The sequence below is a fragment of the Argentina silus genome, assembly GCF_951799395.1.
Source record: "Argentina silus genome assembly, chromosome: 9".
NCBI lineage: Eukaryota > Metazoa > Chordata > Actinopteri > Argentiniformes > Argentinidae > Argentina > Argentina silus.
Window position 1 is genome coordinate 6,837,717 of NC_139663.1, and position 26,126 is coordinate 6,863,842.

Consider the following 26,126-nt stretch of genomic DNA (forward strand, 5'->3'; position numbering starts at 1 on the left):
ATATAGAAATTCTGCATGCATGTACTGCCTTATAACTCCTTGGATGAATTTTGAAATGGAGTAAATTGCCAGTGTATGAAAGCTGCATCCTAAATCAGGTAGTCAAATTGGGTGACAGTCCACAATGTGTGAGTAAGCCATGATAACATCATTAGTCATTAAATATGGGGAATAGTATAATCTGTTGAATGGCATAAAGCTTTAACCTAAAACTAATTTCTTCCCCTCTTGCGTTGTGCTTTGTCTGCAGAAAAGGATATTTGTGGTGTGATTTCTGCCACGTAAAGCCGGTGGATGAGTGGAGTGTTATTATTCAGATCACACCAGATGTACTGCTGACAACAACAACAACCAACCGCCCCGCCCCCCCCCCCCCCCCCCCCCACACACACACACACACACACACACACCCCACACACACAGGTCCCACTGCTGCACTTCCTCATTCATTGCTATTCAGCCGCTCCTCCATCTCCATTTCTTTACGATTCCCTCTGCAGCTTGGCCTGTATAGCTACATAGAGCACATCCCCTGCATTTTCAAGACACAGGCAGGAGAAATAACAGTGGGAAAAGTCAGAAGACAGGAGTGGAAAGGCAGTGGGGTGGGCAGTACAGATCAACAGCCTTCATGACTTTATGGCTCCAGGTACAAAAATAAAACAGAAAAACAACTAATTAGTGGAGGCTGGTGGAGGCCGAAATTCAGAAGACAGGCTCATTGATATCATTCCTTTCCATGCATTACACTGACCCAGTCCTTCGATTTTTTTTACCTCCACCAGCTTCCACTGGAACACACAGTCACGAGCCACTGACTGACGAGGACCACACAGAAAAAGACCCATAACATCAGCGAAACCTTCAAGTAAATGATTTGTTTGTATACTTGCATATTTCAAATAAAAATTAATTATACAATTTCTGTGTCACATTTTACCTGTATTGCCGGTATTCTAAGTTGCTTAACTATAAAGCTAGCAAGTATGTAAGTAGATTGTGCCTCTACGGTTCACAAAATCTCCATGAAGTGCAATGTAATGAAAAGAGCAGCCAGTCACAAGATGTCTAATAACTTCCTGATCTCACTGTAGCAGAAATATGTATAGTAGTCCTTGCCCTTCATCTATCCCAATGGTGGGGGGGGGGGGTTAGAATAGAAGAGAGAAAAATGAAGGAGTGTGGTCCTGGAGATTGACAAAAGTAATAGGAATTTTTATCAGAAATGGATGGAATGGTGAATATGACCTGAATCAGGAATTAAGAATGTTGTAAAGGAGGGCATTGGTGAAACATTCCAGTTTGAAAAAGTAGCTATAAATTCAAAGCATGAAGAGGAAATATCAAATTTGCATTTGAATTTCTGTATCCATTCATGTGATAATCAAGAATGACTTCACTTGCAGCAGGGATTGTTTAATTAATGTGGAACTGTTTTCAGAACATGTACAATTATTCCATTTTAGATAGGCCAGTCAGACTGCAGTCCTAGCCACAGGGCCCCATGACTCTACCACCCCTAATACAAAACTGAGCATTAGGCTTTGCATATTTGAAGCACCGGCATCACCACGGAAATCATTATTAGCTGGGAGGGGATCTATCAGCATGGGAATGGAGAAAAACAAACTAATATGCAAAACAGAGGAGCAGATAAATAAATATATATAAAGTTACAGCCAGTAAATCTTTGATGAGTACCAAACTATTCTTCTTTCGGCAGGAAGGCATCTGGGTATTTTAATCATCAAGGAGTTTTTGTCTTCTTGGTGAAGGGTTGATTTACTTTATTAGCTGGTGGGAAAGAAATGAATAGAGGGAGGAATAGATGTGTAGAGAGAGATGCACATTGCAAGGGGGAGACAGCAACTGTGCGAGAGTGTGTGAGTGTGTGTGTGTGTGTGTGTGTGAGAGATCACATGCTTCCTTCCTGCTCCCCACCCTTTCCTCCCCAAACATGATGGACGTCATTGGAAAGGTAAAGTGACAGCCATGTTTAATTTCCTTGCAATAACTGAAAATTGAACACAGTGAGAACAGGGAGTGACGAGGCTTTTCATCAAGAGCAAGAGCACTAGACAAATAACCTCACTGTAAACCCACCATGCCACAGAAAAACTCACAGGCCTGTCAAAAATGGATTAAACCAACATGCATAAACCCATACGCTAACGGTACATTCAGAACTTATAGCACAGACACATACAGAGAGACATACAGACACACAGACTAACCGTAACCCTAACTCTTTTGAAGTTCTCCTGTATTAACATTGTCTTTTCTTATATGCCTGACAAATACACTCACCAAACACTTCAGTAGGAACACCTGTACACCTTCTCATGGTGGAGGTGGTGTAATGGTGTGGGGAATGTTTTCTTGGCACACTTTGGGCCCGTTAATATCAATCTATCATCGCTTGAATGCCACAGCCTATTTGAGTATTGTTGCTGACCATGTGCATCCCTTCATGGCCACAATTTACCATCTTCTAATGGCTACTTCCAGCATGATAATGCACCATGTCACAAAGCAAAACTGGTTTCATGAACATGACAATGAGTGCAGTGTTCTTCAGTGGCCTTCCCAGTCACCGGATCTGAATCCAATAGAACACCTTTGGGATGTGGTAGAATGGGAGATTCACAGCTTGAAAGTGCACCTGAAGAATCATGTCATCATGGACCAGAATCTCAAAGGAATGTTTCCAACATCTTGTGGAATCAATGCCACGAAGAATTGAGGCTGTTCTGAAAGCAATGGGAGGCCCTACCCAATATTAGTATAGTGTTCCTAATAAAGTGTTTAGTGAGTGTATGTTTACATATGAAATAAGCCTGTGTGCATCGCCTCTGTAGATAGCCCAACAAATAAATACCCTAGTCATATTGATAAGAGACCCAATACCAATCATGTCTCAAGGAGGAACAGCGCTAAGTTCTGTCAGCTTAGAACAACACTGAGATCTATTTTCTGAACCTCTGACTGCAGAGATGAAAGTGTTTCAGCAGAACAGGATGAATATTTATGCAGAGGCACACGTGGGAGCACTTCACTCAGCAGCTGAAAGCCAAATGCAACCAACTCACTCTTCCCTCTCCTCAAGCCCATACACACACAAGCGGCCGTTCGTACGTTCGTCTGCTCACTCAACTCTCATCTAACCCAAACATGGAAGTCTCACTCCACCACTGTGTGTACGCCATGGGTCTTGTTCTCTTTTCACAGCACAATGCAGTCATATTCACTCTTGCTTGAAAACATTCCTTTGAAAAGTCAGAATGGCTCCTTCCACCCATGAGTATGACTTACATAAAGCCAGTGCGTTCAGAGGATATTCACAGCTTGGCGTTTATACTCAGCTCTTCTGGAATGAAAGGGAAATTGAAGTGCTTACTGGGCCTACTAAGAGGACCCTTAGCTGGGACACAAATTACTTTTCTGAACCACTGCATCTAACATGGCATGAGTGAGCAGTGCTTAAACGCTGCAGCCATATTTACCAGCCTCTTAATTGGAGAGCATCTCTGACTGAAATACCCTTTAGTTAACCGTCCTAGTGATGGGCTGTACTCCAAAGCATGTGAGAGTTAAATGGATGGTGCAGAAAACGCACCGGAGTGACAGGACTACCACGTTGATTTTTCCACATTGCACTCAAGTACAAACGATGTAAGTTAAGCTCTATTTAGCTCTATCCCACAAACAATGAGAGAGAATGGATGATTCAGGTCTGCAGTGCTACAGAATGAGACAACCCACTGCACAGTCAACCCACTCAAAGTAATAGTGAGTTTGATGCGTTTCAGAGCCCAGCTTGCCAGGCAGTTAGTGGGATATGAACACTGTTTGTTTATTATACCAAATCTAAATGGTCTCCGATGTTTTGAACAACAGTAGCACTCACTCCCTCTACAGTGCTACTCCTGGAAACAACTTAGTTCTGGGCATTCCTCCATCCTGAGACACACAGAAAAGAGAGAGAGAGAGAGAGAGAGAGAGCGAGAGCCACAGCACACGTCCAGCCACTCTGCCCAGCCTGCTCTAGTCCTCATCATCCCTGCCAGACTCACTAGCATTCCCCAGGCGAGTGTTGGCCTGCCTCCTCAAACTGCTAGAAGTAGAACGTGTGCCTTCTTTTCCATCTCGCTGCACAGCCAGGAGCTACATCTGCATAAGAGAATGTTGTCACTGCCGCAACCTTTGACGGAACTAAAGCAAAAAAAAAAAAACGTGTTCCCCGGTGATATTAAAAAAAGTGGTATGTATGAGAGGCTACTGAAAAACGTTTGGGGACTTAAATGATGGTGTTCTGTGCTTTCATTTATGCTCAGTTGGTTCCAATGTTTTCTTGGACATAACAGTAATGGTTATTTGGCCCCTGGCCAGACAGTTGTCATGTGCCCTGTATGTGTCATGTGTCCCTGTATGCATGACTGTGTCATTGGAATGGTTGTATTTCTGGGGGAATGGCTAGGAGGAGAGAGCACACATCAAGAGGGTGGCCAATTAGCAATGTCAGCCATTCAGAATTAAAATGCCATAGTGTGTGGGGTCCTTATAAACAGAAACTATCAAGAGACTGCCAGGTAGACGTCTCCTCGAACAAGAGGGCAAGTGATATGTCACATGACATCTACACATCCAATAATTGCAATTATGCAAGGGAAAAGAGCGAGGCAACATCAAATGAGAGCTTGATGAAAGCTGGGGAAAAGCAGAGCGTGCTCCTCCAGAGATGAGCACTAGCCTGCGGTTATAAAATCAGATTCAGGGTCTTCAGAATGTGGATTTTGATGTGATTTCTTCACTAGAGAGTTTTGTTTGATTGCTTTTCGCAGGGGAAATCATTCAGCCTTGGAGAAAATGGACAGTTCTCCCGACTATCCAAACACACATGCTATCACCCTCAGACAACTCTCTCCAACTCTCTCCAACTCTCTCCAACTCTCCCTGTGCTTCTTTTTAAAGAACACATTCATGGGTTCTAAGCACTAGTTCCTCTACTTATCTCCCCTAAACACCACTGTTCAACTGCAGCTCTTCCCAGTGAGAGGAAGAAGAGAGGGAGACTTATTAAAGAGAACGAGTAGACCTTAACTGGAATGAGTTGAAAAATGCCGTCTAGCCAATGTCAAAGATGTTTGCTTTTGCTCTTCCATTATGGACCCAGGGAGTAGGCCTGCACTTAGTAGAGTAAGAGAGCTGGCCAACATCTTCAATTAGTACAAGTCTGCTGATGTATGGGGGCACATTCTGCTCTCTGAAACTTCCTGTTCCCTTGTGATTGGGAATGGCAAGTTCCTAGCAGCGTAAGCTTGTTTAGCTAAACATGCATTTTGCTAACAAATTATACACTGAGCACAGTTCTGGAGATAGTGTCACATCTGTTTTGGGTCAAGCTTTGAACTGCCAAACAGATGCTTCAGCTCACTGTGATGGGTAGCAAACTGCTGACAAAAACAGAGTGGGTGCCGAGCCTGGAAGAGCACTGGATTAGACACCTCCAACCTACTATATCTCACCTGGCATCTCTGTCTGTCTGTGAATGGCCCTTCATCTCTGTCTGCTGGGCCTGTTCATGGCTGAGGCTAGTGATGGAACCTGTGATGAGAATCAGTGTTAGTCCAGCGAAGAGTGCGTCTCCAAGCTGGTGACATTTAATCCATGCTAATGTATCACTACTCTGGCCTACAGCAGCAGACATTATTGGGTGGCAGGGGTTTCAAAATTGACCGCAACCACAGACAGATTACAGTTGACAGGTGTGTGTGTGTGTGTGTGTGTGAAAAGTGTATCTTCATATTTGAATAACAAAAGTGCTTCCGTAAAAGAGCTGATTATTCGTACCTTTTACAGTTGAAAGAAAGTGGGCACAGTTTACTGTAGTACTAAGACATATTTATGAATGTATTTGAATACCTTAGGGGTTGCAGGAACATCACAAAGCTCCATCAAACTTTCATTAGCATATTTGCTTCATAAATAGTGCAGCAGGTCAATGTTGCTGCATCCATTATGTGCTGGTGAAAGGAGAAGTCAGCACTAACGAGGACATAACAGGAGGTCCTCATGTATACAGGGCTAAACCTGTCAGCAATGATATTTTCACAAAACTCTTCTCAGAGCCCTGGGGGAAGATTTCCCCTTATCTCCAGAGATAATAAAAACAGATTATATTAATTTTTCTGTCAGTTTCTCCACAGACTCCGTGCATCACAGTGATTGATTTTCTGCTTATTCGTTACAGGGACAAATTATCAGCCTAGGGCTTCAGGGGCATAACTAGAGGTGTTACCAACAAATTGCAGTTGGTGCAGTCTGTCTGTCCGTCTGTCTGTCTGTCTGTCTGTCTGTCTGTCTGTCCCACACAAGGGGGATGTTGACATCAAAGCGGTCACACATTTTTTGAGAGAGCCCATTGATTTCTACTGTCACTGGTGTGGATACTGGGAGAGTGAATGCAAACAGTGAAGAAAGAAGAGGACAGCCAATCTATTTGACAATATCGAACCACCTTCATTCTCATCTTGGACCAGCTTACACACACTGACAAACCCCCCGTTCAGCCATCAATGGGCTCTCTCAGAAAATGTGTGACCGCTTTGATGGCAACATCCCCCTTGTGTGGGAGACACAAAAGGACAGAGTAGTCAAGTTTTCCAGAGTATTGATTGGGTAGGGAGATGCCACTGGTGGGGAGAACAAAAGTCATACACTGTTCTATCCTTTCATTGTGTGGCTCGACTGAACTATAGAACACCTGTTTCTGCTACACCTTCATTCAATGGAGCCACGAAACAGAAATAACATAATAACCAACATAATTATGTCTGATAACCTTGGACTAGACTGTTTCTGTTTGTTTACTAAACCATTGCCGGGAGAGGAAAACAGGAGCCCGCTGTGCTGCAGTCATAACAGCACAGAAGAAATTGGTGCTCGAAAAGAAAAAGAGATGAGGACTGTGTTTTGAGCGACTCTTTGGCCTTTTCTTGCCTCTCCATCCCCCTCCCTCTCCCTTCCCGTACTCCCAGCACTGAGCTCTCTAAGGCCCATGACCCATCAGTCCAGCTCAGACCTCTGAGGGGCCATCCATCACCAGGGCCGCACTGTAGCCTGGGGATAGATTTCCGCTCCCCCAGCTGACTCATCAATCACTTGGGGCTCCCCTGCATACCCAAGCAGGCTGGGGAAGGTGGGAAAGGCCAGGCAATGTCACACCTACCACAACCCCGACAGGCACTTCCAGTGTGGTTACTGTATACAGGAGAATAAAATAAAATGTAATGAACCATCTCAGGAAGACTCAATAACATGTCATTCAATCCTCTACATATTGGCTTCTGATGAGACTAAATAACATGTAAGCACAGACATTGTAAAACTCTAGCACTTTGCTGCAGGTATTTTCTTTCAAACAACCAAAGATGTGATTCAGTGATCAATGCAGTGAATGAAACGGGTGGAGCTAACCAACTGATGCAAACCGATGCAAGAAACAAAGAGACCTGAGACAGCAGAGTAAAAAGACGACAATCAGACATACTACAGCGAGACAGGGATGGGGCTGATGCAACAGCATAGAAACAGCATGGTATGAGGTTGATAAAAAGTAAACTAGTATGAGGGTGAAGATGTGGGGGTGTAGTGAGCTACACAACCAAAGGGCATTTATAGAAGTGGTGGGAGGGGGGACATAACAAACAGTACAGCTGCTGAAATATTCCTACAGAGTTAATGGGAGATACAAGGGTGAGGGGGGAGGAGGGGGTTCCTGTCACTATTCATGACAGTGGAGAAGCGGAAGTGTCAACTCATCCAGAGCCAGGTGTCCCCTCGACGGTGGCTCCTCCCCCCTGAGTGACTGACAGAGGGGAGAGAGAGCTGCTGCTACAGACACGCTTGCAATTAAAACCTCTAATTAATCAGAGCTATTTAAAGAAGCCCATTCATCCCCCTCGGCAGGCAGGCACACAGACAAGAGGGTAAGATAAACTGCAATGTTCTCTCTGATTTACCTTTTCTCCAACCCCCTTTTGGCTCTGCTGTTTTCTTTCTTTCAGTGGCTTAGTTGCATTCAGAACAATTGCATAAAGGATGATTGGACCTGCATTGGTGTGATTATAGAAAAATATTTCGGCCAGCATAAAGAGGTAGTATACTATTAAAGGGATAACGTTTCATTTTCGGTTTCAGCATAGCAATTTCAGAAATGTATTGTGTTCTAGAAATCAGTTTTATTAAATAATGTTGCATTTTATGTAAGACACCACTGTCCACTCTAGAGAGGGAACATATGTACTACCACACACAACTGTGAAAACATTTAAAAAAAAATAAAACAAGTTATTTTTTTATTTGGTCCAGTGTCTATTTTTCCTGAATTGTTTTCTAAACAAAATAAGTAGTTTACAGAGGTGGAGGTAGGGGCAGAGAATTACCAATAGAGATTAATTACTGAGTATCATACAATCCTCATTCCATTCAAAATGATTTACAAAAATTCATTAATAATCATCAGGTTGTTGTGATCTAATGGATAGGCAACATTTGAACAAAGACTTACCTCACAAGTTAAAAGACTCATTTGGGAGGTAACGTCTTTCCTTACCCATTAGTTCCATGTCCCTTTGAGAAAAACCCTGCCACAAACATGTAGGTGTTACAAATACTATTATCAGCGCACCAACACTCTCAGTAACCATGACAGCATATGCTAGAGAAGTAGTCATCTACCTCTCTGGACTCATGTGTGAGGCTTGTTTTGTTTGTCTATTGATCTTCAAATGAAATGACCTCAATAACTTGAATTATCATGAAAACCCAAATCTTTCTTTTGAGGAGATGTTATAATCAAGGACATTTTTAAGCACATCTAGCTTTTCCAGCTCACACCTTATTGGTTAATTCATTCAATGCCTTGGGAGCCTTTATTACTTTATTATATTGTCTCTCTACAAACACCTTCTCACAGAAAGAGCAGGACAGGGAAATAAAATCAATAGTAGTTCGCTGATTGTTTGCCCAGATGCAATAGGGCAACATTAGAACTTTAGGCTATAGAGGTGGGCACTTTGCCCATATTTTGCTATCTATCTATGACAACCGCGGTTGCATGGAAAAGAAGATTTCAAAACACTGAAGTTCCTGCTGTGATTCTGTACTTTGTTGAATGAGTTAGAGGTTGGAAACCCACTCAAGAATATATTTAAACCACTGGGCCAAATCCACCCACATCTTAGCAGTGAGGACGAAGATGTCGTTAACACATAAATGATGACAACAGAAAGGAAGTGTGTCACTATACTATCGGTCATTTATCACATAGGCAGGGCTTTCTTTACCGGCAGTCTTTAGGCAACCTCGTTTCTACCGTAGACATAGCATATCGGTTGAGACAGGCAGTCTTATGGAAAAGCTGACCTTTAACGTATCTCGAGAGTAAAAGCAGTGCATACAAATGAAGAAGCTCAATCAACTGACCAACTCCGGCAGTTTGGCAGAGTGAAGTTGCCAGCCGAATGGGTTTAGAAAATAGGCCTAATACAAAATTCCCATCTCTGCGTGTTCCGACCTTACTCTTAATTTTTCATTTAATTGAAAACGGAAAGGTCCAAATACACCATCACGAGGTGAATCAGGTGGTGAACGAAGTAAACAATCAGTGTAATTTTGTAAATGCAGCATCTATCTGTCAATACGCACCATTCACTCAAGTTTCGTCAAAATTGTCCCAGTGGTGTCAGAGATAAAGCGAGTGACATAAGAACGGACAGAGACCGATCGATAGACCCCTCCCCGATTTCATCTTGGGGGACAATTATGACCAAGTCGTGAACAGGTGTGGGATCGAGACGCATGTGCATGCATCTATTAATTGATGAGACATTGAAATAACCAAATAGCCAATATTTTCATATGCATTCATTTCATTCTAATCTTGTATGCAAATGAATGGCCTACATAACAAAATACAAGTTAAAAACCGCTAATAACCACAGAGAGGGAAGAGGATGAGGAATGGATATATATTACCATGTAGAAATGTAGCAAGTTTGCCACCTGCTGTAAAAATACTGTATGCACATGTACTTGGTATAGATTTTAGTTTTAGTAAGGGCTAACTTGCTTCATGTTAGAATAAAAAATAGGCTTAATAATTAGCTGTCTCAGTTAATAGGTGACCCTGAATGGTAACATCAACAAAAAAGGATACAACCACTTCAACTTTGAAATGTGCTTTCCGTTTATTGAGTCTTGAAAACAGAAGACATTTGTATGTAAATATGGTATATATACACAATGCTTTTAACCAGAAAGGCACCTGGACATGAGTCAGTTTCGCATGAAGGACAATAGTTCTTCTTTCTGGCCCAATGACACAATGTAAAACAGGACAGGGGTCTACACACACACAGAAATGGAAACATTCTTTTCACAATACACTCTTAGAAATCTGCTCTCAACATTACAATCTTTATTCATAAGGTTAAAAAGCTAATAAGACAATAGTGGTGTTGTGATAGCTAAAATATATATTATTTATTACATAAATACAAGTCTTAATGTTGCACATTATGTCTGTTTCATTGTTATTGTACATCTCACCTGTGGCCACAGACAGTCAACTGTATGTTTGCAGGGAAAAAAACAGGACTTACCTCCCTTAATATAAAACAAACCTTTCATCAAACTTGAATCCTTATAGTAACTTACACATACTTAATAAATTATATATTTAATACAAACATGGAATTATTTTGCCATTTAGAATCAAGAGCTATGAATGCGCCCTCATATAGACCATTATTGCTATGGTTCTAAACTCAACTGTGATGAAGATATGGCTGTGATTGTCTGAACATTTCTGCATTGCTATCAGTGTGTGCATGTGTCCCTCTAAGATGTCTCTACTGTCAAAGTCTTTGGCCTCACAGATATACTAATAACTCAGATCACAATGTAATAAACTCCCACAAATACACTCACTCAAATGCATGGTATTCGCTCCAAACATGGGCATAACTGAGGAATGTCTGTACAAGTGAGGCTCTACTGTTGTTCAAAGTAATTCAGTGCCCTAAGACATGTAAATTGAGACATTATATTTATCTGAGCTAATGTTCTAAAACTAAGTCAAAAAACCTGCATGAAAATATGAGGAAGAGTGAGAATGTAATCGGTTTACATTCTATGTGCATGAGAGTGATAAAGAGCAGGTATGGTTTTAAAAAAAAAATAATCCTACTAATTTGTACTGGTGTCACACTTCCCTGTGCTACACTGATGGCAGCACTCTCTCCTCCCTCCTCTTCCTCCTCCTCTCCATTCTCAGTCCTGCTAAGATATTCATAATCACAACCACAAATGCACTGTGTGATAATATCTCAAGAACCAATGTGAAAATGTGTGGTTTGGGTAACTAGGAGACGAACTGGTACAGTCATGTAAGCCAGGAGTGAGAAAAGCACCACTGACTTCTCTGCTATTGTCACCTGAGAAGATTTTTTTTTCTCAGGTGACAAATAACACGGGCACGTCTCTGTAAAGAAATCAAAACAACTTGCGCTTGGCCTTAGTTTTCTAATGGACACAAATGTGGTCGCGCCCAGTGCTGTTACTTCTTTCTGATTGGTCCCATGGGAGAGCAACAGTGTTTTGAAATGATCATCTGTGATTTGTAGCCATTTCCACAAGCCTTGAGGGGTGTGGGGGGGGGGGGGTCTCTGTCACTTGCTGAGTGTGATGCTGGCGTAGGAGGTGGGGATGTAGCCTTCGTCTCCATTGGTCCTGCGTACCCGAGTCCAGCCATCACCTTTGTCCTCTTCCACCACAGACAACACCTCTCCCTCCTGCATGGAGATAGTCCCCTCACTGGCACCTAGGGGGAGAAGAGGAGAACATGGAGACTGGATGGAAGTGTTGTGTGTGGTCATAGACAAGATGAAGACATATTCACTGATCAGACTATGCAGCCATTGTGACCTATCCAAACCTACCTGGAAAGTTGTACATGGCTGTACACTGTCCAATGGGAGCCGAAAGGTCCTCCTCTTCAAAGTCATCATCAAACTCAGCATAGATTGCCTGGGAGGGGTCAGTGGTCCCCTCATCAGAGTGGGCTCCATCAGGGCTAGAGAGTAAGATACAACCAACTGGTGTTAGCTACATACATATGATTTCATTGTGTACTTGATAGTGAGATGCATCTAACTTAGTGAGCTGCATCTAACCTGTATGCCTCATGAGCCCCATTGTTGTTGAAGGAGTGGGACGAATAGCGCAGTGTGTCCCCTCGACCTCCTGCCTCTGTCAGCCACGACTACAATATAAAGCAAAACAGGGTCAGGAAGTACCCACAGGAAGTGGGTGAGTGAGTGAAAGAGAAGCAAACATGCATACTCCACAGAACACCACATGTGAATCTCTGTCTGTGTAAAGAAGGATGTGTTTACGTGGAAGTGAGTGGGTTGAAATACCCTATTGGAGGAGAAGGGAGGGACTTTATTACCTCATACTTGTTGAGCTCTCCCTTCAACCTCTCCATGTTCTGGGTAGTCTGGCTGATCTGTGGGGCCAGACTGGCTGGGTCTCCCATCTGAGGGTTCTTTTCATAAACATCCTTCATCTTCCCCAAGGCCTCACTGGAGAGACAGGGAAGGAGAGAAAGTGAGAGATGGATTAATTAGTTGCTGGGGATATATGAATCCTCTGCTGAGCACACGGCTTGATAAAAAAAAATAAAAAAATAAAAAAATAAGACCACTTCCACCCACCCACACGGTAGGAGTGATTGTCACAGAGATGGTTGTCAAAGCAGAGTCACTGACCTCTGATCCACTTCCTTTTGCAGCTCCTTGCCAATATCATCTAGTTTCTGTTGTAACCTCTTCCTGCGCTGCTCAGGGGGGAGATGGGCAAAGTCCTCGGTCACGGTGGGCTGAGAAAATGCAGATAGAGGGAGTGTGACTAACACATATACACACACACACACACACACACACACACACACACACACACACACACACACACCTATCACTATTGATTGTGGTAAGAGAAAAACACACACCCCACACCTCTAGAGGAAATGCTCTCTGCTCTAGTAATGAAACTAGGCAGGGTGAACAAAATGTGCATCATTTTAACCAGCCAGTGAGCTGAACCCAAGACCACCAACATTTTCACCCATGTATTACCAATTCCCTATTCCATCCCATTGACAACACACCTTTAATATGTTATATATATATATACACACACACACTCACTGAGCACTTTATTAGGAACACTATACTAATACTGGGTAGGGCCTCCCTTTGCTCTCAAAACAGCCTCAATTCTTCATGGCATCGATTCCACAAGATGTTGGAAACATTCCTTTGAGATTCTGGTCCATGATGACATGATTGCATCACGCAATTCCTGCAGATTTTCAGGTGCACTTTCAAGCTGTGAATCTCCCGTTCTACCACATCCCAAAGGAGTTCTATTGGATTCAGATCCGGTGACTGGGAAGGCCACTGAAGTCATTGTCATGTTCATGAAACCAGTTTGAGACGACTTTTGCTTTGTAACATGGTACATTATCACAACATTACACCACCTCCACAAGCTTGGACTGTTGACACAAGGCAGGTTGGGTCCATGGATTCATGCTGTTGGTGCCAAATTCTGACCCAACCATCTGTGTGCCTCAGCAAAAATCGAGATTCATCAGACCAGGCTACGTTTTTTCCAGTCTTCAACTGTCCAGTTGGTGAGCCTGTTCCCACTGCAGCCTCAGCTTTCTGTTCTTGGCTGACAGAAGTGGAACCTGACGTGGTCTTCTGCTGTTGTAGCCCATCCGCCTCAAAGTTCGAGGCGTTGTGCATTCTGAGATGCTTTTCTGCTCGCCACAATTGTACAGAGTGGTTATCTGAGTTACCGTAGCCTTTCTGTCAGCTCGACAATGTGTTTCCGTCCGCAGAACTGCCGCTCACTGGATGTTTTTTCTTTATTGTACCATTCTGAGTAAACTCTAGAGAATGTTGTGCGTGAAAATCGCAGGAGATCAGCAGTTTTAGAAATACTCAAACCAGCCCATCTGGCACCAACAATCATGCCACGGTCAAAATCACTGAGATCAAATTTTTTCCCCATTCTGATGGTTGTTATGAACATCACCTGAAGCTGCTGGTCCGTATCTGCAGGATTTTATGCATTGCGCTGCTGCCACACGATTGGCTGATTAGATAATTGCATGAATGAGAAGCTGTACAGGAGTTCCTAATAAAGTGCTCGGTGAGTGTATATAATATGTTAAATTGTTTACTTGACCACTGGATTTTGTACCAAAATGTCAAGCAACTCGATTTATCATGTGACAGAACAGGAAACAGTGAAACAGAGAAGGTGCAGTAAAGGCCAACATATTTTGAGATTTTGAAAATTAGATGATGCTACTTCATATCTGTAATCAATGGCTCAAGTGAGGTCTACAGTGCTGTAACATCCCTTCGCCACCAGGTGGCCACCTCTTCAACTCTAATTCGAGAGGACATGTTTTCAGCTCTCGGCAACCAATCATGAATGTGCTGGCTGTGTTATGTGCTAGCAGCCAAACTAGAGCATGAACACTCGAGCATTGATTTGTGACGGTCGACAGCACTGCAGTGAAAACGTGTGTAATGTCTAAGAGAAGATGTGAGAGAAACCCTTTAACACCCCCACACCACCCGTATTAGCTTCATTACCGTGCTCCTCTCTGGGGAAAACTTCTGAGGGAAAGAGAAACAGACAGCGTGTGTGGATATCTGATTGGCTACACAATGATTCTGTCTTTCCACTCAATGTTACAGGGATCAACATTGCAAATTAGTTACGTCAAACTTTTATTTGCAGAATTCAGCGTTTGCTGGAAAATTAACAATGGGTTCATCAATCATAAACAGGTTTAGCTGAGGCATCTGTGAGATGGTGTGGACCCTGACCCCCTCAACTCTCAACCTTAGTGACTCACCGTTCTCCTGAGGGTCCGGAAGGAGGAGATTCTGGGTTTGACTGTCTTATTGATCTCCTTCAAACAGTACGACAGGGGGTCCCGGCCAAACTTGGGGGAGGGGGGTCCGTTAGCAGGTGAGGGGGCAGGGGGCATGGAGAAAGGTGTGAGCGAGGAGGGAGAGAGCTGGGGCAAGGGCAAGACCAGGCACAGACACCCAGGGGGTATATGCAGGGAAGGGGTGGCATGAGGGAGAGAAGGAGGGGAGGGGAGGGAGGATGGTGGGGACAAAAACAAAACAGATGACAAGGGAAAGAGAGAGACACTGTCAACACCTTAAGCACACCAACACAGCGAGGAAGACAACACTGGAGCAACCCCAGCATTAGGGGCCCAGAGGCACAGGTCAGGAGCGTCCTACACACAGCACAACCCAGGCTCCAACACCAGGGCCACAGCAGCCTGACACCAGCAGGCAAACACAAGCCTGGTGAAGAGTGGAGTGAGCCTCTGTAAGGAACAGGGTTGTGACAGATTGGAGTTGACTAATGGGCAGTTCCATTGGTTAAACCCAATCGGTAGGCTACATTAAATGGCCATGTTTTGCCCACTGCTTCTAAATCATACATGATTCTGTTGCCTGAACATTGGAGGGTCTGTCCATCCTTTCAGAGCATGTCAGTGGCCCTGCACTACCTTCCTAGCAAACATTAATAGGAGTCTTCGATTGCAAAGTGATACAGCAGGTTATCATAACTAGGCCCTTCAGTTTGTCCAGCCAAATGAGACATTCTAAACAGACTGAAGAGTGAACAAAGATGAATGAACCCTAGTACATATAGCACTTACAGGGTGGCTACTTAGAGAAAGGGGAGTTCTCTATTGCTAGTGGGGACTACTAAGTATTCACACTCAGTCACTACTTTACACTGGTATGATAAGTGTTGAAAAATGTCAACATTCCTTACCTGAAGAGCGCAGGAAGGTGGGGGGGGGGGGGGGATGCTAGTCAGATCTATCAGACAAGTGGTCCGTAAATCTACTCAACTCTAAGGGGATGGAGGCTACATTACTATCATTATGGGAATGGAGGCTATTGTGGTTGAGTGTTGAGGAGCTGAGCACTAAGGGACTGCTGGTTTAAAGCTCTCTATGCCTGAGGGTGACCAATGACACAGAGCAGTGCATCACACACACACACACACACACACACACACACACACACACACACACATATACACAGGACGTACGGATGTATTAAAGGACAGGATTGGACAGCGGAGCCGACAGGACATGCAGCAGGAGGAAAGTGCTGGAAGAGGAGGTGGAGGGGAGGAGAGAGAGGCCAGTGTTGCAGCTGTGTGGGTAGGGGCAGGGTGTAACCTAGTTAGTTAGTTTGCACTCATGATTCATGTCTAGTCTCCTTTCATTCATTTTGGACTGACTCAGGAGGCCAGCTAAAGGGGGGAACTATTTGTATAGACTGTTCCCAATCCCAACAGGTAGGCCAGAGTGATCCATGATCTCCAATGAGGTGAAGATCCATGATAGTTTAGAAAGAATCCAGCAAAAACATTGACCATTTCTAAAACATTAGTGGATGACTTGACTTGATTGAACCAGTAATCCAGACTTCCCTTATCATCTCTGGTAAGGTTGTCATTACAAAGATGGCATTGTCATGTGACTCATAATGATATATTATAGGCAGTATAATGGCAACAGTGTGTTTTGTGGATGCCCATAGCAGAAAATCCAATGTGTTTGTGCCCTGTGCTGATGAAAGCACAACCACAGCAGAATGCTGCCTGCCAGTTGACCTATTGGAAACCACGGTCACACGCTGCAGAGAGAGGGGGTGGACAAGGCTTATTCACTCACAGCCAGGGACAGCCATGCAAAGACCTATTCTAGAAAGGTGTGTGTGTGTATGCGTGTGTGTGTGTGTGTGTGTGTGTGTCAGCGAGATAGAGCGGAGGATCATGCAATATTGAGCTCTGGGAATTAGAAGGTGTGTGTGAGACCACAGCTTCAGGACCATAGTGACATCGCCAAGGAGGGGGATTTCCAAGGCTCTGACTCTGCCTCAGTCCCTCTGCCCCTGCAACAACTCACACTACACTGACTGGCACTGTCTGTTGATGGAAGTGCACCTTGGAGCACTGATCATCTGACAGACAAATACATCTAGAGGAAGGGAATAATCTGTGGCTTTGGCATAACAACGGTACAATGTATTAAAAAAAAAACATTTTAAAAATTGTCTATTCCCAACGTAAACATGATTACTCAGCTAGTTCAAACTCAGACACAGAAGCAGAACCGTAGGCCAAAACTAGCCATTGGCATGGTGGCTGTGAGGAGAAACATACCTTACTCTTCTTGCTGAACAGCCAGAAGGGCTTGCTCTTGTTCTTGCCCAGCAGGTCCAGAGGTCCTTTGGGGGTACCCAGGGTGCCCAAGCTGCTGTCTGAGGAGGCACGGTTAATGCCCTGACTATAGTCTTCAAATTCCAGGTCACCAGGCCGCTCAAAGCCAGACTTGTGCTGCTCTATAAGTGCCATGGAGTCCTGCACAAGAGCACAATGAAAAAACAATAACCATCTTCAAAAGCCTTTCTCTTTTTGGTGTCAGTCTTCATGGGCTGGCATGTCTACTGTATGTATATGCCTGTGTTTGTTGGCATGCCATGCAGTATTGGCAGACTCACATTCCTCTCATTGACAATGGTGCCAGCTTTAGTGATGCCCTCCAGGCACTTCCCAATAATGGGCATCACATGTTTCTCTGTGTCCGCGAACAGGACGTAACCCTGTGTCAACTTCCTCACTCGCCTCTCATCCATGTCCTGCAATTTCTATAGAACACACATACAGGCCATCACTCAAAACCTGACACAGTTGACAGTCAATTCTGACGGATGGTTTACAGGGGTAACATGGGTTTTAATGTTGGCCAAGCACAACAAGACAGGTACTTCTAAGAATAGGTACAAAGCCTCGTCAGGCAAACATCTGCAATCAATTATTTCAGGAATGAATGTAGAAACGTTATCTGTGCTCTGGTTTGTTTGCTAGTTTATGCTCTGAAATAAGAATGCAAGAGTGACAGGCTCTCACTTACGTTGAAGATAAGTGGCATATCACTAAAGTAGAACTGACTCTGCTCCTTGTTGTACTTCTGCAGCTGTGCGGCGTAGTCGTTCTTACACTCCTCCGCTATGTGTGTACGCATGTGTGCCTGCTGTTTGGCCTGAACACACACAAAGCAAACACACAGTTCAGACTGGTAGCTCAGATACCAGTGCTTTAGGGGAAACAGAAAACATGTGGGGTTTTTTAGCATAACAGGTATGTGTGTTTTTCTACACAACATTTGTGTAGGTCTACCTTCTCAACATCTGCCTTTGTGGCGTTGATGTCCTGGTCAGTTTTCTCTGCGTACTGCGCTGACTTCTCTGCTTCCCGCCATTCTCTCTCAAAACGTTTCTTACTCTAATGGAGAGAAAGAGAGATTCCCATGTTCATTTTAGCTCTATCAATACTCTGAATGAAATATGATAAGACACTTCTGCTTTAGGGCACTTTTATGAACATTTTCATAGCAGGAAAAGTAAAAGAACGCTCTATAGAGTCATTACTGAATGTGTGACTTGAACAAACTTGAATTCTATGTTTCAAGTCTACAGTAGAGAAACATACAGAGGGTAGCAAAGGACAGAAGTACTAAATTCTGGTCATATTCTGGTTTAAAGGGTCTGCCAAACTGTTTTTACTGTACACAAGTCAAATCCACCTGACAAGAGACTACACTCACAGCCATTCACATTCACACTAAACAAACTCTCCCCTTTCACTGATGTAACAATGCACACACACAATGGACAGAAAAACAGGGACAATATAGACATGCAACTGACTTCTTTGACAATTACAGACAATGAAGAGCAAAGACAAAACATTGCCTTTTGACCGAACAGGAGGAGAAAACACAGAGAGGAGGGCTTCGATTTAACCTTTGGAAAAGGGCACATTTGGGAGAGGGCCTGACTTACACTGTCAAGCTGCTTATAGGTACTCTCCAGACTCTGCTGTGATTTCTTGGCCTCCGTCAGATGCTGCAGATACCCAGAGAGAGAGAGGAAGAGGAGAGAGATTGAGAGGCAGTGGGCCGACAGTACAGAATAAACAATGGCCTCCAAAACCACAAAACAAAATAGATGATAAACAAATACCAGTCTGTCTGCTTGGAACATGATGTCTACTGTGAGTCTCCATACACTGCTGCTGTGTTCTACATTCCAGTGGGATGGGGCCAAAGCATTCCTCTCAGAGCATGATGATACAACAACACTAGTGTGACCCCCCCCCCCCTCTCCACAAGACACCAAGCAAGGCTTCCTTCCTGCCACAACAGTGGAACCTACACATCTCTGCTCCTCCTTCTCATTCATGCTAACTGCCCTTCCCTTTCTTTCTTTCTCTCTCCCTCTATCCCTCCATCCCTCCATCCACAGTTCTCTTCACTCCCCCTCACTATTGTGCCACTTCTTGAGCTGATTCCACCCTGCCTGACCCCTTCCATTTATCCCTCCTCCCGGTGTGTGGTGCTCTCTTTCTCTCACCGTCTTGCGCTCCTGCTTCAGCTCATGCAGGTACTTGGTGAGCTCAAGGCAGATGTTCATCGTCATGTTCTCAGCAATCAGCTCCCTCTGCCCTGCGTAGTCATTCATCTCGTTCAGGATGTCCAGGAAGGACTGGTGGTTGGAGAACCTGCAGGAGGGGAGGGAGGGAGGGAAGGAGCGGAAAGGAAAGGCAGGGAAGGATGCAAAGATAACTGTAATGCATTGGGGCACTGATAGGCGGTTACACAAACTGCCTAAATAGCAAATGTTAGCCAGGTAATGATAGGAGCTCCTGGCTTCCTTATTCCTGCTTCCCAGGGAGTAGTTGCAGTCATTTGCATTGCTCTCAATCACCACAGGGAGACAGCATTGCCATGGCAACACCCATGTATAGCGAAGCAGATTTAGTGTTGTAAAGTGTTTGAAATAAATTGTCGTGTCAGTAGTAATTCATCATCTTATGTTTTTTTTCCTTCTCTGTACCTGTGGAATCTTTATGATAGCATTAATTTCCTAGTCATACACTGTACTCATATGGTGTACATTATACACATATAAACAGTAAAACAGTATCTCACCTGCACTCCTGTTCCTCTTTGCTTCCACGTTTAGGGTTATATTTCTTTGTCAAGTTTCTGTGAACATTGCAAGAGGGAGAAAAAGCTAGTGAGTTGATTTGGGCGCTATATCATTTGTTGTATCCCACAAATGGTATAGCGCCCCTCCTTGTGTGAATTGGTGACAATTATTCAAACTTATGTTTTGTGGATTCATGAGAGAGAGAATAAAAACTAATTAATTATTTTTTAATTTATTGGACATTAAAATGTGATGGCCGCCTATGGTATGTCAGATAATGGACTGTTTGATAGGGAGATGCACTGATACACAACATGGATTTTTTTATAGGCAGAGGAGGGACATTTATACTGATAGATGTTGTTGGACTATACTTATTTGGTTACAAATATGCAATAAACCTGTTACACAACTGGTTTCCATATTGATATAGGCCAAGTGTCGGTATTAAATTATGCTGCATAACAGCCTTCACTCATAAAATATTATTCCCAAATTCTTTAGGCTAAAGGCCTACTGCCTTAGGCTCCACTTCTACAGCTGCGTTGGTAGCCTGAGTTAGCAGAACATTAGTGCTTATTTGGTTCATTACCAGTCTTGCTTCTTACAGCTTGGCATTTATTTAGTGATTTGAGGTCCTGTAGGCTGAAAAGTTACCAGAGCTTGTAGTGCTTATTTGATTCATTTTTAAGGATTTGACAGTATTATTTGAAAACAGACAATCGGCCAAACGGTGCAGTCTGAAATGAGTTGTACTGTCCTTTTTGCACCATGTTATGACGTTTAATGATAACAGCCTTCACGTGATGAATCGGCATCACCTGGACAAAACGTGTGACATACAAAAGAGCAGACAGAGACCAATCCATAGTCCCATTAATAGTGACAATTAATATGAGCTTACAATTTATTTGGCAAGTCAGTAAAAAGCTCCAACAACAACCTATATTGTATATGTAACTGGTTCATGAATTTAAATTATCAATAAGGACCACATACTATTTTCTCCCTGTAAGTGAGACAAGTGAGTGTCCACAAACAATGTCGATCTTTAATTTGTTTAATATGGAGGCCAACACCAAACTTCATGTTAAAATAGCGCTTATTCTCCCTTCCTTCAATCTCTCTGACCACATCCTGTCTATCATGTGCCAGTCTGCTCCCACTTCCTCTCCTCTCCAGCAGAGCAGCTCAGCAGTAGTGAGAGAGACCGCGAGAGAGAGAGACAGACCGAGAGAGGGAGAGGGAGAGAAAGTGAGGCATAGAGAGGGCCATGCAGGCCCAAGCTTGAGAATGAGGGCAGTGTTTCTGAGACTGTCTAGGCTGGGCCAATGCCAGCACTCAGGAGACAAGTTCAATTCTGCCCCAAACTAGTCATAAGACTAAACATACATTTCATAAACAACACTCACTTGTGGGGCGCACACACACACACACACACACACAGACACACACACACATTTGATGTAGTGAGTGGAGAACCATGTCAGGAATGAGACCTACCTCAGTTGCTTGGCATAGTTCTGCTCTATCTCAGTCCTCTCCTTCACAAACTTCACATACTTGTCTACCAGCTCCAGCCCGGATTGCGTGTGCTTGTCGATGATGTCATATTGGTCCTGGAGAGAGGCGAAGAGAGAGAAGTATTATGTAGGAGATGGATGGATACGCTCACCATCCGATAAAACAGAGAGGGGACGTTCAATTGGATGAGTTTGACGTCATCTAAAAGGCTGTGGATATAGGCTAGTAATCAGAGTGAGGCTGTTGATACTGAATCTCATCATATCTTCCCACATGCTGTGCATTCCGTGAATTCTATACACACACAACCCTTGACCCCCAGCCATGTTATCTGTGGGAGACTTTCCTTGTGGCTTTAAATCATGTTCCTCTGCTAGAGAAAACAGTCAGAGGACACGGGGCCAGGAGGACAACCGCTCTCAGACAGGATACAGGAAGTGGTCTTCTCTCGCACTTCCTATGACACTGTGTGGACTGTAATGCTTCAGCAGGAGCACCTCAAAGAGTGACCACATATTCATATTGTAACACTAAAAGTAAGGGACATTTCTAGCCTATAGGCCTAGGCCTAGCAAATTCTACAACTCAAAGACAAAAATGACCACACAGAAATCCAGAAATTCCAACACTTGGGATATTCTGATTAGACTCAAGTAGTCTCTCTCTACTGTTAGTTCCTTTTTTGGCTTGATGCTTTATCACCACTTCAAGCACAGACAAGCCTGTCAGCGAGTGAAGATACCTAGAATCAGCCAATCCTCTCTCTCTCCCCCTGCGAACACCTCCCTCAAGCCCTTTACTGTAATAACTTTTACAGTATGGGGGAGGGGCAATCTTTGAGAAGAGATTCCTGACATGCTGGGCCATGTTGTTCTTGTCCCCTCCTATCCTTTCGCTTAAAAAAGAAAAAGAGAGAGAGAGCGAACATAAGAAACAAAAAGGCCTACTTTTCATTTATGGATTCGCAATGATGGATTTTAAAGTGAGGTGTTAGGAGTGTGGTAACACGTCAACAACTCAACTGTAAGCGTGTATGAGACAGCGTGTGTGAGACGGTTGCTCTGCGTGTGTGTCCAGACTGTCTTTTTCGATGCTCAATCAAATGTATCAAGTAAAAAAAAATGAGAGCCACAGAACACAACAGTGCCACAGTGAACAAAAAGCTGTTTCATGTGGCTTAATTTGAAGGGAAATTACACTTGACAAACACACTGATAGGATTTGTTTAAATTTGTATTCTGTTTGTAGAGAACAAAGCACCAACAAGGCAGGGAGAGAACACATCAACTGGTTGATTGATGTAAAGAGAGAGAGAGATTCTTCAATCTTGTCTTTGTTTGTAGTAAAGTTGAAACTGCTGATTAATTTCAATACCATCACTAGATGGTATTGGGACATCCGACTTCACACGCTGTTTGCCCTTTGTCTGTCATATTTGATTTAGAATTGGTTTCAACTGAAAATGTTGTCAGTCAGGGATGTTCCTTTGAGGGCCATTGCTACTTAAACTTTCCATGTGCCCCTGGTATGACAGTGTCAGAGAAAATATTTACATACTGTAAATACTGTTTGCATACTGTCTTGGCACTAGCATTTAATGCTCTTGCAGACACAGACAAAGACCTTTTAAGACACAGACACAACATGATCCAAGATAACTAATTATTTTCAATATATAGTCCATCCTTGACTCAACTGAATTAACCACCTCACTGCCTCTATCCCTAAACACCAGACCACAGACCCAAACCAAACACAAAGTCATTTCTAAAGAAGCCACCCCGGGAAGTCATCTGACAATGTTTACTCCCTTAGTCACTTTCTTTCATAAACTGTATGTATTTTAATTATTATTTTCAATTCCTGTGTGGAATACACACAGCTAACACTCACTATCAGGGTTAATGCCCATGCACTGATCTTGCACACTGAAAACTTGTCGCTTAAAATAGTGACTGGATTAACGTCAAGGAAAGCAGAGGACAGATGCCATAGAGCAGCATTGGCCATGAAGGTTACTGGCCAAACACAATAAAAAACAATTAGTCTGGGCATTGAGAAGAGAGTGGACAATGGAATATATTGAATGTCAATGTTTCTTTCCTAAAAACACAGTGCACGAGACAAAGTTTGTATTTTATAATTATTCTCTCCTGTAATCAGTAAAGGGGAGGGGATGGATATCAGCCACATAATTCCTGTTTCTTGCAAGTTTTCACAGAGAAACAACAGGTTTGAAGAAACCATTTCTCTGTTTAAAAAAGTGAAACAGATTCCCATAGGGGCAAAAAGCCAAATAAATACGATAGAATGGATGGATAGGATGTTCTGACTTCATTGAATTAGGGCAAAACTAATTAGGCTGGTGCTCCAACACCGAGGATGGAAAGGGGACAGGGGGAAGAGGCCCAGGGGGAGGCTCTGTAATGAGGTCAGAACCTCCCCACCCTCCTCTCTGTAACGCTCCATTTAGATATTCTGTTTCGGTGTGTGTGTCAGAGCACCAGAGTGGTAGCTGTCAGAAACAGAGTAGCAATGGTCAAGGCAGTATGTTCTTTGCCTGATCTCCTTGTGAAAAGACTGCCTGTTTCTAAGTTTGTCTTGTCCATTGTGTAGCCCACCTCTGTAACTCACTCTGATGCACATTAGCTGGGGATTCCATGACAACCTCTGCCAGTCAACAGCTAGGTTCAAATCAATTCATTATACTTGTTAAAACCATGTGAGTTCGATAAGACAAGAGAGCACATATCCATAAGCTATGTCAGAAAGCATTGCTTGTCATGCCATAGTAAGCCTGACGCTCATGGCTACAAAACCTGGTCCGTGAGAGTAACTGGGTTTGCAGGCATTTGTTGACCAGTGCTGAAAACACATTTACTATGAAAAGTGGTGATTAGTAGAATCAGCTGCTTTGGTGCTACACTGGAGCAAATACAGGCAAACCCTGTTGCTCTACAGTACAAGGGTGGGTGATCAAGGCTGTACTCCATCCTCCACTGTTGAAAACATACTCTGTTCATACAATGTGTCCAATGATGCAGACCTCAGGAATGTTGAAGTTCCAGTCATGGACAAACGTATTACATCCAAGTGACATCTCTACAAAAAGTGTCAATTGTGCCTAAAAGTGAGAGGTAAAAAAAAAAAATAAAAAAAGTATTCGGCGAGGGAGAGTGGTCAACCCATGCGAGGTGAGCAGTAGCATTCGGCAAGAGTGTCCTATTTTGGGGGCTGAATGTACCTCTATGGAAGTAACGCCCAAGTGGGTGACAACTTGTTGCGTAATTGCCGTCGACTGCCCGAGGGGCATGGCCCGCCAGAAAGTGGATCATTCCATAGCACAGCAACCCCGTCTCGGGACATTCATCCGGCATATGCAATTCACTCGAGTTCAAGGGACTCATCACATATTTCTACAGGACTTGCCTCCGTTGTTATGTGATTGAACACTAATACTGTGCATGACAATCTGAAACGGAAAACTATGATTTGGAAATTGATGCACAGTAGAAAACCATGATCATGTTGGCATGGCAAGTTAATACCATAATGAGCTGAAACACTAGAGCTAGGCACGAGTTGCTTTGTTTGACGACGGCGAAGTTAACCATTTTCATTCCACAAATTGTGCAAGCTAATACAGGTATATGCATCTAGCTAGCTAACCCTAGACCAGTAACGTGAACGCAAATGTGCAGTAGCACAACGCACTTTTCACATTATTGCTTGAACCCCCATAGCTACATCACGTTATAGTTGGCCAATAATTAGCAATCTACATTATTTCAAAACTTCATGAGGATAACCTGCCAAATGTTAGTGTATCAAAATAGCTAGTTATCCATCTCGCGAACTCACTCACCCAAAGATCCGTGCCCCAGTCCATGTTTAACTGCCGTTTTATCAGAGTAGAATACAAAGAAGTTCTTCAAAGTTATCCCGACACTCGGAGGACGCCCCAATCCCGCAAAGATGAATTCCAAGAACACTCAAGCACTTTGTTATCCGTTCCGTTTCTAAACAATATGAATTATTTGTCCATATTTAGATAGTTAACTAGCTAACTAGGTTAGCTAACTAGTCTAGTTAGTCTAAATAATTTTCGTTGAAAAGGAAAGAGGGATAAACTAGCTTTCATATCCGCGTCACTCCCAAATCCTAATTCTTAAAGGGACAGTCCACATTATTGCTTGGAATTTTCGCTGGTGGCAATTTTAAAATCAGTGTTGCTTGTTTGTTTTTATGTGCATTCAGTTATAAGATAATTGTTATAATATTTTGTTCACACCTGTTTTATGGATTGAAGCCATGGTAATGAAAAGGGAGTTGGTAAAATGCACTCTTTTACAATATCCTGCTAACTAGATGGCAAACTAACATTGTTAAATAAGGGTAAATATGTTGAACCTATATCTT

General features: G+C 43.3%; 1 protein-coding gene across 5 annotated transcripts; it reads right to left on the reverse strand.

Annotated features, from left to right (window-relative positions):
• Nucleotides 1-10,231: 10,231 nt before the first annotated feature.
• Nucleotides 10,232-25,850, reverse strand: trip10a (thyroid hormone receptor interactor 10a). Of its 5 annotated transcripts, XM_083676196.1 has the most exons (16): nucleotides 25,573-25,850; nucleotides 21,687-21,802; nucleotides 20,183-20,239; nucleotides 19,605-19,752; nucleotides 19,035-19,097; nucleotides 18,370-18,474; nucleotides 18,104-18,232; nucleotides 17,691-17,837; nucleotides 17,353-17,550; nucleotides 15,002-15,166; nucleotides 14,736-14,759; nucleotides 12,834-12,943; nucleotides 12,515-12,647; nucleotides 12,237-12,325; nucleotides 12,003-12,136; nucleotides 10,232-11,884 (listed from the first exon to the last, which is right to left on the reverse strand). In XM_083676196.1, the coding sequence occupies exons 1-16, from the start codon at nucleotides 25,594-25,596 to the stop codon at nucleotides 11,733-11,735; spliced, it is 1,794 nt and encodes a 597-aa protein (XP_083532322.1). In that variant the 5' UTR covers nucleotides 25,597-25,850; the 3' UTR covers nucleotides 10,232-11,732. The 5 variants fall into 5 exon arrangements, with proteins under 5 accessions (XP_083532322.1, XP_083532325.1, XP_083532324.1 ...); XM_083676199.1 differs by lacking the exon at nucleotides 15,002-15,166 and having other exon boundaries at nucleotides 14,736-14,756; XM_083676198.1 differs by lacking the exon at nucleotides 15,002-15,166.
• Between the last annotated feature and the right edge of the window lie 276 nt (nucleotides 25,851-26,126).